At 44.1% G+C, this 14,088-nt stretch overlaps 1 protein-coding gene across 1 annotated transcript; it reads right to left on the bottom strand.

Annotated features, from left to right (window-relative positions):
- Positions 1-146: 146 nt before the first annotated feature.
- Positions 147-2,699, bottom strand: LOC121863099 (adhesive plaque matrix protein-like). The gene is made up of 4 exons (XM_042361598.1): positions 2,664-2,699; positions 1,362-1,841; positions 849-1,268; positions 147-728 (listed from the first exon to the last, which is right to left on the bottom strand). The coding sequence occupies exons 1-4, from the start codon at positions 2,697-2,699 to the stop codon at positions 147-149; spliced, it is 1,518 nt and encodes a 505-aa protein (XP_042217532.1).
- Positions 2,700-14,088: the final 11,389 nt, after the last annotated feature.

Consider the following 14,088-nt stretch of genomic DNA (forward strand, 5'->3'; position numbering starts at 1 on the left):
ACACACTACTCTTGGGCTGTTGAATATATCGCGCCATCTTTACCCCCCGGCAAAAGTTCCTTAGGGTGTGGGAGGTCTCGTGCATCCTCTTCATCAGGGATTCGTGTAGCGCCTCCCAGATCCTCATATGTTTTTCGGGTTGATGTTTATATCCCGTCTAGCCTAAAGCAACGATGCCTGCCACTTCCATCCTCTGGTGGCACCTTTGGCTGGGTGACACGATGTGGTGGCACCTTTGGCTGGGTGACACGATGTGGTGGCACCTTTGGCTGGGTGACACGATGTGGTGGCACCTTTGGCTGGGTGACACGATGTGGTGGCACCTTTGGCTGGGTGACACGATGTGGTGGCACCTTTGGCTGGGTGACACGATGTGGTGGCACCTTTGGCTGGGTGACACGATGTGGTGGCACCTTTGGCTGGGTGACACGATGTGGTGGCACCTTTGGCTGGGTGACACGATGTGGTGGCACCTTTGGCTGGGTGACACGATGTGGTGGCTGCTTTGGCTGGGTGACTGAAGTGAGTGGCACCTTGGCTGGAGTGACACGATGTGGTAGCACCTTTGGCTGGGTGACACAGAAGAGTGGTGGCACCCAGCTTGGCTGGAGTGACACGATGTGGTGGCACAGCGGCACCAGGTGACACGATGTGGTGGCACCTTTGGCTGGAGTGACACGAAGTGGGTGGCTTTTGGCTGGAGTGACACGATGTGGTGGCACCTTTGGCTGGAGTGACACGATGTAGTATTAACACTTGAGAAATGGGTGACACAGAGTGGTGGCACCTTTGTACAGGTGACACGATGTGAGGTAACCTTTGGCTAGGTGACACGATGTGGGTGGCACCTTTGGCTGGGTGACACGATGTGAGGTGGCACCTTTGAGCTGGAGTGACACGAAGTGGTGGCACCCCAGCTTTGGCTGGAGCACGATGTGGTGGCACCTTGGCTGGGTGACACTTTGATGTGGTGGCACCTTTGGCTGGGTGACACAGAGTGGTGGCACCTTGGCTGGAGTGACACGATGTGGTGGCACCTTTGGCTGCGGAGTGACACAGAGTGAGTAGCACACCCAACTTTGGCTGGAAATGACACGATGTGGTGGCACCTTTGGCTGGGTGACACGAAGTGGTGGCACCTTTGGCTGGGTGACACAAGTGGTGGCACCTTTGGCTGGAGTGACACGATGTGGTGGCACCTTTGGCTGGAGTGACACGATGAGGTGGCACCTTTGGCTGGAAGTGACACGAAGTGGTGGCACCTTTGGCTGGAGTATGACACGATGTGAGGTGGCACCTTTATTTCAAATGACTTTGATGTGAAGGTGGCACCTTTGGCTCGTGACACGATGTGGTGGCACCTTTGGCTGGAGTAGAGCACGAGAAGTGGTGGCACCTTTGGCTGGAGCACGATGTGGTGGCACCTTTGGCTGGAGTGACACGATGTGGTGGCACCTTTGGCTGGAGTGACACGAAGTGGTGGCACGCTTTGGCTGGGTGACACGAAGTGGTGGCACCTTTGGCTGGAAATGACACGATGTGGTGGCACCTTTGGCTGGGTGACACGATGTGGTGGCACCTTTGGCTGGAGTGACACGAAGTGGTGGCACCTTTGGCTGGAGTGACACGATGTGGTGGCACCTTTGGCTGGAGTGACACGATGTGGTGGCACCTTTGGCTGGAAGTGACACGATATTGGTGGCACCTTTGGCTGGAGTGACACGATGTGGTGGCACCTTTGGCTGGAGTGACACGATGTGGGTGGCACCTTTGGCTGGTGACACGATGGTGGCACCTTTGGCTGGAAGTATTGACACGATGTGGTGGCACCTTTGGCTGGACTACTGGCGTCAACTTATGTTATATGATCACCACTAAGGCCACAAGGTAATGTAGCTTAGCAGATACGATGACTTAATCCCTGAGTATAATGTCATCGTAGTCCAGAAATTAGTCATCGATACTCAAGTGGTTTAAGATGTAGTACTTGAGGTTAAATCATCATTACTCAAGAAGTGGTTAAGATGTAAATACTTGAGGGTTAAAGTCAGCGTACTCAAGTGGTTAAGATGTAATACTTGAGGGGTTAAGTCATCGTACTCAAGTGGTTAAGATGTAATACTTGAGGGGTTAAGTCATCGTACTCAAGTGGTTAAGATGTAATACTTGAGGGGTTAAGTCATCGTACTCAAGTGGTTAAGATGTAGTACTTGAGGGGTTAAGTCATCGTACTCAAGTGGTTAAGATGTAATACTTGAGGGGTTAAGTCATCGTACTCAGGTGGTTAAGATGTACTTATGGGGTTAAGTCATCGTACTCAAGTGGTTAAGATGTAGTACTTGAGGGGTTAAGTCATCGTACTCAGGTGGTTAAGATGTACTTATGGGGTTAAGTCATCGTACTCAAGTGGTTTAGATGTAGTACTCGTGTGTTTAATTCATCCTACTCAAAGGTTTAAAACTGATCTCAGTAGTTCCTGTGTCTGCCTCGTAAAAACACACACACACACACAGCCAACACAACTGAGTGATGAGAGAGAGAGAGAGAGAGAGCTTAAATCCCCTCCTGCGAGAACCCGGAATTAAAGAGCTTATAGCGCCACAGCACACGGGGGCTGAATGGCCAGTGATCCGGACGCCTAATCCACCTTTGTGGGGATTTACGTTGTCCTCTTCCTCCTCGCCTCTCATAGCCTTCATTTTCTTCCTCCTTTCCTCTCCTCTAGCTTATTCTCTTCCTCCTCTTCCTCATCGCGCCTCTTCCCTCCACAATCTTCCTCATTTCCTCTTTCGTATGGTTTATTCTCGTCCTCCTCTTCCTCCTGTTTTACTCTCAAATCATCATCATCTCCCCTTCTCTTCTTTCCTTTCTAATATCTTCCTCCTCACCTCCCCAAATCCTTCCCCCCCCACACACACCAGGAAGCGTGCAGGTGAGAGATACGCAGGAAGGAACACACTGCGTATTCATCCTTCTCTCCCCGTTAACAATGCGTACCTACCCACCAAGGCGACCATCGTGTTTTCTTTCGATCTGCCGCCCCCCTTCGTCGCCCCCTTCGCCGCCCCCTTCGTCGCCGTCACACAAGTTGACCCAAGTGGTAATATTTTTTTTACTCTCAGGAGGATTGAATAACGTGAATGGAAAGATGATTTGTTAATTTATGTGTTTGGATAGCTGGGTGTGTGTGTGTGTGTGTGTGTGTGTGTGTGTGTGTGTGTGTGTGTGTGTGTGTGTGTGTGTGTGTGTGTGTCCCGATTCCCTGTGTCGCCGATCCCTTCCCTCACGACCAGATCCCTTCCTGATCCCTTCCCTCAGCCAGATCCCTCCCTCACGACAGATCCCTTCCCTCACGACCAGATCACTCCCCTCATGACCAGATCCCTTTCCTCACGACCAGATCCCTCCCCTCACGACCAGATCACGACCAGATCCCTCCTCACGACCAGATCCCTTCCCTCACGACCAGATCCCTTCCCTCACGACCAGATCCCTTCCCTCACGACCAGATCCCTTCCCTCACGACCAGATCCCTCCCCCCCACGAGCTGTATTTAAGAGTAATCTCCTTTTCTGGCGTTGAGTGTTACTGGCGAGAGATAGAGATTCGTCCTTCACCTAAACACGATCTGCAGTATAGGGGAAGGAATGTTCTTTGTTCCCGCGGTGGCAGTGTGGAGGAGAGAGGCAAGTAAAATGACTATGGTTAGGTTTAGGTTAGGTTTGGTTAGGGTTAGGTTAGATTTAGGTTAAGGTGGACGATACCGCATGACTGCTGTTTCCTGTTGAGGTCTGTTATCCGCCTGTTGAGGTCTGTTATCTCCCTGTTGAGGTCTGTTATCTCCCTGTTCACAGATAACCGCCCCTGGTCTCATATGTACTGTATGTTTATGTATGTTTATGTATGTTTATGTATGTGTGTATGTTGAGTAATTTGTATTCTGTATCTCTGTACTATATCTAATTTGTTTTGTTTAGATACGCACGTGAGCTGTAAGGAAGAAGAAGAAGAAGAAGCAGAACAAGAAAGAAGAAAAAATAAGAATGGGAAAGAAGAATAATAATAGTAATAATAATAAGACGAAGAAGAAACCAGAACAAAATAATAAGAATAAAATGTAGAAGAAGAAGAAGAAGAAGAAGAAGAAGAAGAAGAAGAAGAAGAAGAAGAAGAAGAAGAAGAAGAAGAAGAAGAAGAAGAAGAAGTGTAAATTAACAAATTCCGCATCACGAAAACTCTTCTCTATAATTAGTGGACGAAACACACGCCAAAAAAAAAATCACAAGCTTAAAAAAAAGATAAAAAAAAATAGTCTTGTTTAGGCTAGTACCTCCTATTAGTGGTATCTAGCTGTTGAGGTATTCTCGGTAATTATACACAGGTGTTTGTATTAGCTAAAGGTTACCTGTCTGTCTCTTGAGGTTTGTTGTGAAGAGTGAGTTTGTTAATATGGTTTTGTCGTTTTTGTAAATTTAATATTTGTTTGCTAATTATTATTTTTAGTAGTATTATTATTTATATTATTGATATTATTATTATTATTATTATTATTATTATTATTATTATTATTATTATTATTAAACGAGACAAAGTTTTAGACGTGCTTAACAGTAAAAGACAAAGGGGTCTGGTAGGCAGCGTGGCCGACAGTGAACTCACTTTCACTTCCCCAACTGTAAAGCTACCTACCACTTTACAGCTTGGTCGACTGGGGGTGCCCCGGGGGTGGGATCAAATGCTGTTGGACCCCTAAAATATATTGTGTAGTTGACCGCCTGATATTTAGTGCCGGATTCATTCTTCTTTATTTACAAGTTGAGTGAAATTTTGTACTTGTACCAGGACGAGCAGAGTGACAGCCTGTGGCAGTCGGGAGAAGAAAACAAACCCCGAATCTAAGTGTGAATCATTGATGTATGACCTTACACACACACACACACACACACACACACACACACACACACACACACACACACACCACATTTATACTTGGTTTATGTATGTAGCTTCTGTATTGTGTGTTGGTGGGTGTTACCCACAGGGTGGTGTGATGCGTCTAGTGCGGTAGCGTTAAGTTAGTGTTAAGGTGCAGCTCTGCTTGCTACTCTTACACTCTCAGCTACTGCCGCCGGCTAGCCCCTGTGGTGAAAGGGGAGAGCAGAGTGTGTAAGTCTCTCCCCTGCCGGTACACAGCCTCTCCACCACCAAGACCCTTCAGTGTCTCCTCGTGGCAACACACGGTAACTGGGTGTCTTGCGACCCCAGGCAAATTCTGTTGGGATCTCGGAGCAGCAGTGGGCCCCAGAGGTACGGTGTGCAGGCCCGCCGGCGTGCGGACACGCCCTGACGCCTACCAACCACTGCACCCCCCCCCCTTCCATTCCCTTGTGGATTAGTCTTGGAGGCCATCAGGCTAGGAGAGCTCACCCTACACAAAGCTGGATGGATATTAGACAGACAGCAGTAGCAGCAACAGCCAACACTACTGACGACATTATCCAACTGTTGAGTAGCAGCAGGAGCGCACCTTCCTCGACCACGTCACCCTGACCAACTCTCAGAACTGACTACAATTGTGGTGACGACCTCGACTGTCCCTGAACAACGCCGTCACACAGCTCAAGAATGGAGTGTAGAGGTCTTCACGAGCATTCAGGATTGCCAACAATAGCTGTTTCTCCCCACTTGAGTCTGGGTAACCCGCACTTCTGCTGGAGAGCAGCTGTTTCTTGGCCTTCCTGGCGTGTTTAGAGGGCTTCTTCTCCGCAGTATATCAGGCCATCGGAATGCAAGTTAACATAAAAAAGCCAACAACAGATAATTGCTAAACACAGAGGCGGAGACCTATCTCCTGCATTCCTAGTCAACGGAGAACCTGTCAAACAAGTAGAACATTTTACCTATCTCGGTAGCGTTCTTACTCCCAAGCACAACATCGGCGAGGAGATCCAGTCTCAAATTCATAACCAACTTTTCTGTTTATCAAGCTGTCTACATTTCCATCATCTTATCCGGTTTGGAGGCGTCAAACATCTCCAGAAGGAGCGTGATAGGTCCAGATGTACACGTAGGGAGAGGAGACACCATCGCCCTCCCCAGAGACCTCCCACCCAACCCGGAGCTGTCCTACCCAATGTGTGATCGTCTGCGGGTCAAGGATTGGAGTCCACAGTTCACCACTCATCATCGAGATCATCATCATCATCATCATCGACCTTAAGCAAGTAAGTGTGTGAGGTTAGGTTAGGTTAAGTAATATTCTAAGGGCGTTAATGTACTGCCAGGGAGAGAAATATTAGTCGTATATTTATAACTCAATGTAAAATATCCCTTCTACCTAAATACCAGGGAGATAAAGTATTATTTTGTTGATATATCTTGTTTACTTGAAGATATTATGAGGGTGTGGGCGGGTACAGGGAGGGTGTGGGTGGTAGTGTGGGGTGGAGCTGGGTGTGGGTGTGTGGTGTGACTGGGGCAAGGTGTGGATATGTGGGTATTAAATCTTATATACCAGAGTGCACTAGAGGGTGTAGTCTAAGTCACAGGTTTATCTTGCAGGATGTGGAAGACGAGAACGCACAGACGCAACCCAATGGACGAAGCAGGATTGTGTTAGTCGACGCTTCAAATAAGGTCAGTGTTTCGTAATTTAATAGATTAATATCATTCCATTATCTATGAGTTGCTGTTAAGAATAATTTGTTTTCTTCATCTTTTGTTAAGGCGTTTGTTGACATCTTGGTGACTCTGATGTCATGTTTTGCTAGATTGATGTCATGGATGTATGTTTATTTATTACTCAGGTCCTAAGAATACAAAGTCTTTGGTGAAACATAAACGATAAGAATACCAAGTGATTAAATGAGGAAAAATTAGTGACATTTTTTTCGTGTGAGTTAATGATGGTGAAATTGCAACCTTTTTCTAGTCATTAGAATTTTAACCTAAGCATAATTTAACCTAACCTTATCTAACCTAACCTAACCTAACCGCTCTGTCATTCAAAATGTATTACGCATCCGTGAGTATCTATACGCTTGACTGAATAGCTTCCAAAATTTCACTAATTCCCAATAAATATTTTCAATTACCTTCAAAAACAAGTCAATTTGTGTAGTAACATGATTTCCAGGTGAGTTAATTAATGCCTAATGAATATACTAATAATAATTGATGAATTTACATAATATTAAATGACTTTACCGGGTCAGCATTACAGAATATTGGACTTGTTCACAAAAAAAAAAAATCATTGGACTTCGAATGTTACTGAATCTTTAATATTATCAGGATTCGTAGCTCCTGTGAACGATATATAGAGACACGCTATGAAATGATGTGAGAAAATATGCTTGTTTATGCTGTGTTTCATTATGTATCGTTATAGGTCAAAATATAACGAACTTAGGAGGAAATTATACGCATTTTGGCTTTTCGCTATATACTTCTTCGCATGCTACTAGGGTGGGAGGTGAAGGAAGGAGGGAAGAGGGAAGCAGGGGGTAGGAAGAGGAGGAGACAGAAGGAAAAACGATGGGATGAAGGAGGAAGGGAATGGGAAACGAAAGAGACTAGAAGGAATGAGAAGGAGAAGAGAAAGATTAAGATACGAAGAAGGAGAAAGGAAAGGCATGAGAGACAAATGAGAAGAGAGAGTATGAGAGAAGAAGAGAAAGAATAAGACACGTAGAAGGAGATAATGAGAGAAGAAGAAAGAACTAAAGAATGAGAGATGGAGGAGGGAAAGAATAAAAGTTAAAGAATGAGAAGAGATAGAATAAGAATTAAAGATGGGAAGGGAGAGATGAGAAGAACAACAAAGGGTTTTAGTCATACATTAGATTGCAAAGTTAAAATGAATTTACAACATTGTGGTGTTTTAAAATGCGCGAGAATTGTAATTTAACGCAATGGTTCTCCAGTTTGGGGTCTGAAAACTTCAAAATAAGACCTGATTTTTTTTTTCTACCGACCAAATACCCGCGTCAGGTTACGTTTGGTTAGGGTTGGTTTGGTTAGGTTAGGTTAGGTTAGGTTAGGTTAAGTGAGGTTAGGTTAAGGGTAGATTAGATTAACGAGGAATTTTAACTGGTGGAAAATTTTAAGTACTTAGGGAGTAGAAGCAACATACAGATACACAGACAAGATACAGACACACAGATACACAGACAAGATACAGACACACAGATACACAGACAAGATACAGACACACAGATACACAGACAAGATACAGACACACAGATACACAGACAAGATACAGACACACAGATACACAGACAAGATACAGACACACAGATACACAGACAAGATACAGACACACAGATACACAGACAAGATACAGACACACAGATACACAGACAAGATACAGACACACAGATACACAGACAAGATACAGACACACAGATACACAGACAAGATACACAGACACACAGACACACAGACAAAATGTATCTTATATATACATTCGGGATGAAGGATCAATGGTACGGATGTATATCAGTTTGTCCAGTAAAATTGAAGGTAGGAGAGCCAGGGGGAAACAGGAGACAAGGTGAATGGAGTTTGAAGTTGTGATGCCCAGAGAGATGCAACATATGTGAGTGGAGGGCCGTGGTCACCAACCCTCACACACACACACACACACACACACACACACACACACACACACACACACACACACACACACACACACACACACACACACACACAATATACGTGCATGGTATGGCGGGTCACCAATATCCTTAAACCGATTGTGGAATGAAAAATAACACCCCGAGTTGATTGTGTGCGGCAGTGAACTGACGCGGGTGGCTCTGATGGTTCCGGCCGCCCACACGCCCATTGAATAGTTGTTTAATAATCCCCCATGGATGAGGGCGTCGACACAGAGTGGGGACATGGGTGTGAGCTAGGAGGAGGAGAGTCTCGTATTGTGATTATGAGTGAGGCAACACCCAGGGCGGTGACACACACACACACACAACACACACACACACACACACACACACACACACACACACACACACACACACACACACACACACACACACACACACACACACACACACACCTTACCCTCAGACCGTCACTACGCATCACAACCTCACACCTCCCCCTACGTGACCCGCCCTCTACTCTATCATTAGTGCGTATCTCTTATCACGCATGGCCGCTACGCATTTTTCTGTACGCATTTTTCTCTGAGGCGCCTCTACGTGTGTGAAATATATCTTTTTTTTTTAAGGTTCTTCTATTAAATTCATCAATAATAAGAGATTTGTGAACATACCTGACTTGCTCGAAAGGTCTCCTAAAGTTACGAGAGATAAATAACCTTACGATATTTTTGTGACTTCTGTTTGTTAGGTCTAAAATACCATTAGTGTGTTATCTGCTGTGTAAACTGGATGAAGAGCTCCGACCAACAGTGTAAAAAAAATATAATTCCATGTATATTTGGTTTTGTTTACAGTATTTAAATAACATGGCCTTGTTGGGTGTGAAAATAAAAGATAACATGAAGGTGGGAATTAATGACGTTTATTAAGGGGAAACGTTTGTCCAGGGGAAAAAAAGGAGAAACGTTTGTCCAGGGGAAAAAAGGAGAAACGTTTGTCCAGGGGAAAAAAAGGAAGATTGTAAATTGAATTGTAAAAAAAAATATATAAATTAAATAAAGGTATGAATACATTATGAAGAGTGGAATAGAAATAAATGAAAAAAAGTGATAAAAAAATAAATAACACAAAAGTGGAATAAATCATAATGAAATTAGTTAAAAAAAATATGGAAATTAAATACGAAAATTAAATATTATTTGGAAGTTATGTGATCATCCTAGTAATTAAATAAACCTCAAAGAATTCTCTCATCTTTTCAGTTATAAAGATGAAGAAATTTATTAAAACAAATATTTAATAGTTACTAGATATCAAAGTCGTTTATAGATAATAAAAAAATAATATAGACTATTTTACTGTATATAGCTATGATATATAACACCTAGATATATTATTGGAATGTATAGATCGGGGGAAGGGGGAAGGGGGTTAAAGGGGAAGGAGGGGGAGGGGGTAGGAGTTAGGGGGTGGGGGTCTGAGTGAGGGGTAGGGTTATGGTTCAGGGGGGGGACGGGTTAGAGGGAGGAGGGTTAGTAGGGGGGGGAAGCTGACAGCCATCATCGTAGGTCAATATTGCCGTTCCTTCAGTTTATTGACCATTAACTCAAATTGCCTTGTGTGTGTGTGTGGATTTTTATTTTTTATTTTTTTTGAGAGAGAGAGAGAGAAAGGGATGGGGGGTCATTGCTAATCATACTAAGTCATTTTAAAATCGCCCCGAATCATTGCCCAATTATCCCGAATCATTGTCCAATCACCGTGTGCATATTTTAAAAGTTCTCCACAGCCAGAGCTCCTCCCCCGTGGCTCTATCATAACATGTATCTAGTTTTTGAGCCAGTTACAGAGTTCTTTCTCCTCTATATTGTATCTCCTCTTTTAAAGCTGATGCTACACCGGGTACTTCAAAGTGTCCAACCTAACCTAACCTGACCTGACTCTAACTTAACCTGACCCTAACCTAACCTAACCAGACCTAACCTAACATGACCTGACCTGACCTGACTCTAACCTAACCTGACCTGACTCTAACCTAACCTGACCCTAATCTAACCTAACCAGACCTAACCTAACATGACCTGACCTGATTCTAACCTAACATGACCTGACTCTAACCTAACCTGACTCTAACCTAACCTGACCTAACCTAACCAAGCTAGATTCACTCTTTGGGTTGGGAAAGTCAGGTTGAGAACAGTACATAATTCTTTATGTTTTGGGCCGATTGATGTTGCCGTCTGTATATTTACTACGTCGTAAAAGTTTTTGAGACTATGCGTTGAGGGGAGAAGGGGAGAGAGGGAGAAGAATTGAGGGTGAGAGAGGAGGAGAGGGCAGGGAGGAGGGAGGAGGAGGAGGGAGGAGAGGGAGGAGGGGAGAGGAGGGAGGGAGAGGGAGTGGGAGGGGAAAAGAGGGAAAGGTGGGGAGGTGTGTGTTCTCTTCTTTCCCTCCCTATCAATCTCCCTCTTTCTCCTCCCACCTTCCTTCTCATCTCCTCCCAAATAGCCCTCCTCCTTCTCTCCCTCCTCCTACTCTTCCTCCTCCTACTCTTCCTCCCCATCTTTCTCCCCCTTCCTCCATTTCCTCTCCCCTTTCTTTTTATCTCCTCTTTTATTCTCTTGATACCTCATTTTCCTTACTTCTCTCCTACTGACGTCTTTTCCCCTTCCCCTTCCTCCCCACTCCTCTCTCCACACACCCTCTCCCCCCTTCCTCCCTCCTCTCTCACACCCTCCTTCCCCTTCCTCCTCCCCCCCCCTCTTTCACACCCACTTCCCTCACCTCTCTGTGTTCCTCTTCCTCCCCTCTCTCTCAAATACCCATCGTCCCCTTCCTCATCTCTCACATCCCTTCCCTTCTTCCTCTTCCTCCTCCTCTTCGTCTCCTCCTCCCTCACTCCTTTGAGGGTACGACCTGGCCACCCCCTTTCAACTATGAGTGAACCTTATACTGCTTGTCTCTTAGAACGACCCTGTTAACTCTCTCTCTCTCTCTCTCTCTCTCTCTCTCTCTCTCTCTCTCTCTACTCTCTCTCTCTCTCTCTCTCTCGTTCATGATAACTCACCATAAATAGGTATCTCTGTAATTGTCTTGGGTGTGTCTGTCTGTCTGTTTCTCTCACACACACACACACACACACACACACACACACACACCACACACACACACACACACACACACACACACCCACACACACAGTACATACATAACCTGCAGCTTTGGGGTAGTGCGGCAACCATGATCCCCCTGGTAAAAAAAACGGCGTCAGTTTCAGTAGCTTCACCATTGCTTAAATTGACGCTGCCCCCCTCTTCTCTTTGCTGCCACGTGTGTGTGGCCGATGACATTGATGACTGGCTAATGTCTAATGTATGTCAGCTAATATTAATGTGTGTGTGTGTGTGTGTGTGTGTGTGTGTGTGTCTGTCATCACCGGTAATACCAATGGCGTCATCTCGGGACTTTTAACACTAGAACAGTTATTTAATTAGTTGGTTGGTTAGTTAGCTAGTTAATTAGCTAGTTAGGTGTTAGTTATATTGCTCGCTAATTAGTTAGTAAGGTCGGTAGGTTGGTTGATTAGTTAGTTAGATTTTAAGTATTTAGGTATATAATTGGGTATATAGTAAGGTATATAGTTAATTAGTTGGGTATTAATTAGTTATTTATATAGTTATTTAGGTCTCTGTCTGTCTGTCTGTCTGTCTCCGTCTGTCTGTCTGTCTGTCTGTCTCTGTCTGTTTGTCTGTCTGTCTGTCTCCGTCTTTCTCCTTTCTGTCAAGCGTCACATATTCACCCTGTTTACTGTGGCCACATATTATCTCTCTCTCTCTTTCATAATATTCTACGAGCATCTACAGGGCTGTATAAACAAATAAATAAGCCTTTCTAAGTCGTATTGTATTTCCAAAAATTCTAAGAGGTTTTATAATATATTCTCTAAAAAAAATATACCATATACTTTTTACAGCGTTATTATATTTCAGAAAGAATTGATAGAACTTTATATTCTTTTTTATTCTATGATGAAAACGTCTATGTTATCAAGGTGTAGCAGCGCCTTACAAGAACAAAAATATAGACTCGTCTCCCCTTTTAAACATCACAAACTTCTAATCCAGTTTTCTCTCAGTTTGAGGAGTTGCTCTTAAAAATTATTCATGTTTTTTTCTGTTTCTTTCCTTTTATTGTGGAGAATATTTTCTTAAAGATATAAATAACAAAGGGAGAAATAAATAAGTATTGTAGCTTCGTTCGTGTTGCCAGAAATTTTCATAATTTCACTCCTTGTTGGCCGAAAATCTTCACAACCTCACTCTTTATTGACCAAAACTCTTCACAAACTCACTCCTTATTGACCAAAACTCTTCATAATCTCACTTGAAGCATCACAGAATATTTCAAGGACCACTTTTATGTTATCCCATCAAAAGTTATAAAATTCCCGGGCTTTTCTATACATCCTTACAAAAGCGACACAGGATAACACACTTGAGAGATAAGAAATGACCTATATGTGATTTTTTGTTTGTTTTTCTCTACAATCTCTGTGGACACGTAACCTTTTCTGAATTTTATTGCCTCATCCATTTTAAGAGCTCATAAAGTCTTCTTATATAATTTTCAGTGGTTTTTCAGATCGTTTGAAACCTTTAATTAGGTTTGACGTTTTTCCAAGGCTCTTATATTTTCCCTCTTAACCTAACCTAACCTACTCTACCATATCCTAACCTAACCTAACCTAACCTAACCTTTAACTAAAATATCAAGACAAAATAGGAACTAAATTTTTCACGGCAGCTGTACTATCAAATGGCCTCCTCCCAAAAATGGCCTCCTCCCAAAAATGGCCCCCTCCCAAAAATGGCCTCCTCCCAAAAATGGCCTCCTCCCAAAAATGGCCTCCTCCCAAAATGGCCTCCTACCAAAATGGCCTCCTCCCAAAATGGCCTCCTCCCAAAAATGGCCTCCTCCCAAAAATGGCCTCCTCCCAAAAATGACCTCCTACCAAAATGGCATTCACTCTAACAGGACCATGGATAAAAATGGCCCTCACTTTCAGATCTGTAAATATATACTTAGTGGTTATTGCCTCTTTGTCTTCTCCGTTGTTATATCTCCGTCTTTCTGCTTCTCATACATATATACTGTACACTTGTTCTCTGGAAATGTGTCTTTGTGGTGTGTGTGTGTCTGTGTGTGTGTGTGTGTGTGTGTGTGTGTGTGTGTGTGTGTGTGTGTGTGTCTGTGTGTGTGTGGGGAGAGGAGAAGATAGGAGTGCCTCTGTTACTACTGTGTGTGTGTGTGTGTGTGTGTGTGTGTGTGTGTGTCTGTGTGTGTGTGGGGAGAGGAGAAAGATAGGAGTGCTTCTGTTTTACTTCTGTGTGTGTGTGTGTGTGTGTGTGTGTGTGGGGGGAGAGGAGAAAGATAGGAGTGCCTCTGTTTTACTTCTGTGTGTGTG

The sequence above is a fragment of the Homarus americanus genome, unplaced genomic scaffold (assembly GCF_018991925.1).
Source record: "Homarus americanus isolate GMGI-L3 unplaced genomic scaffold, GMGI_Hamer_2.0 scaffold54679, whole genome shotgun sequence".
In the NCBI taxonomy this organism is placed as follows: domain Eukaryota; kingdom Metazoa; phylum Arthropoda; class Malacostraca; order Decapoda; family Nephropidae; genus Homarus; species Homarus americanus.

Coding starts and splice junctions, on each gene's coding strand:
- LOC121863099 (XM_042361598.1), bottom strand. CDS start 2,699: ATGAAGGCTATGAGAGGCGAGGAGGAAGAGGACAAC. Junction 1,842..2,663: donor GCGAGGAGGAAGAGGACAAC/GTAAATCCCCAC, acceptor TGACGCCAGTAG/TCCAGCCAAAGGTGCCACCA. Junction 1,269..1,361: donor GTGCTCTACTCCAGCCAAAG/GTGCCACCACAT, acceptor GTCATACTCCAG/CCAAAGGTGCCACCACTTCG.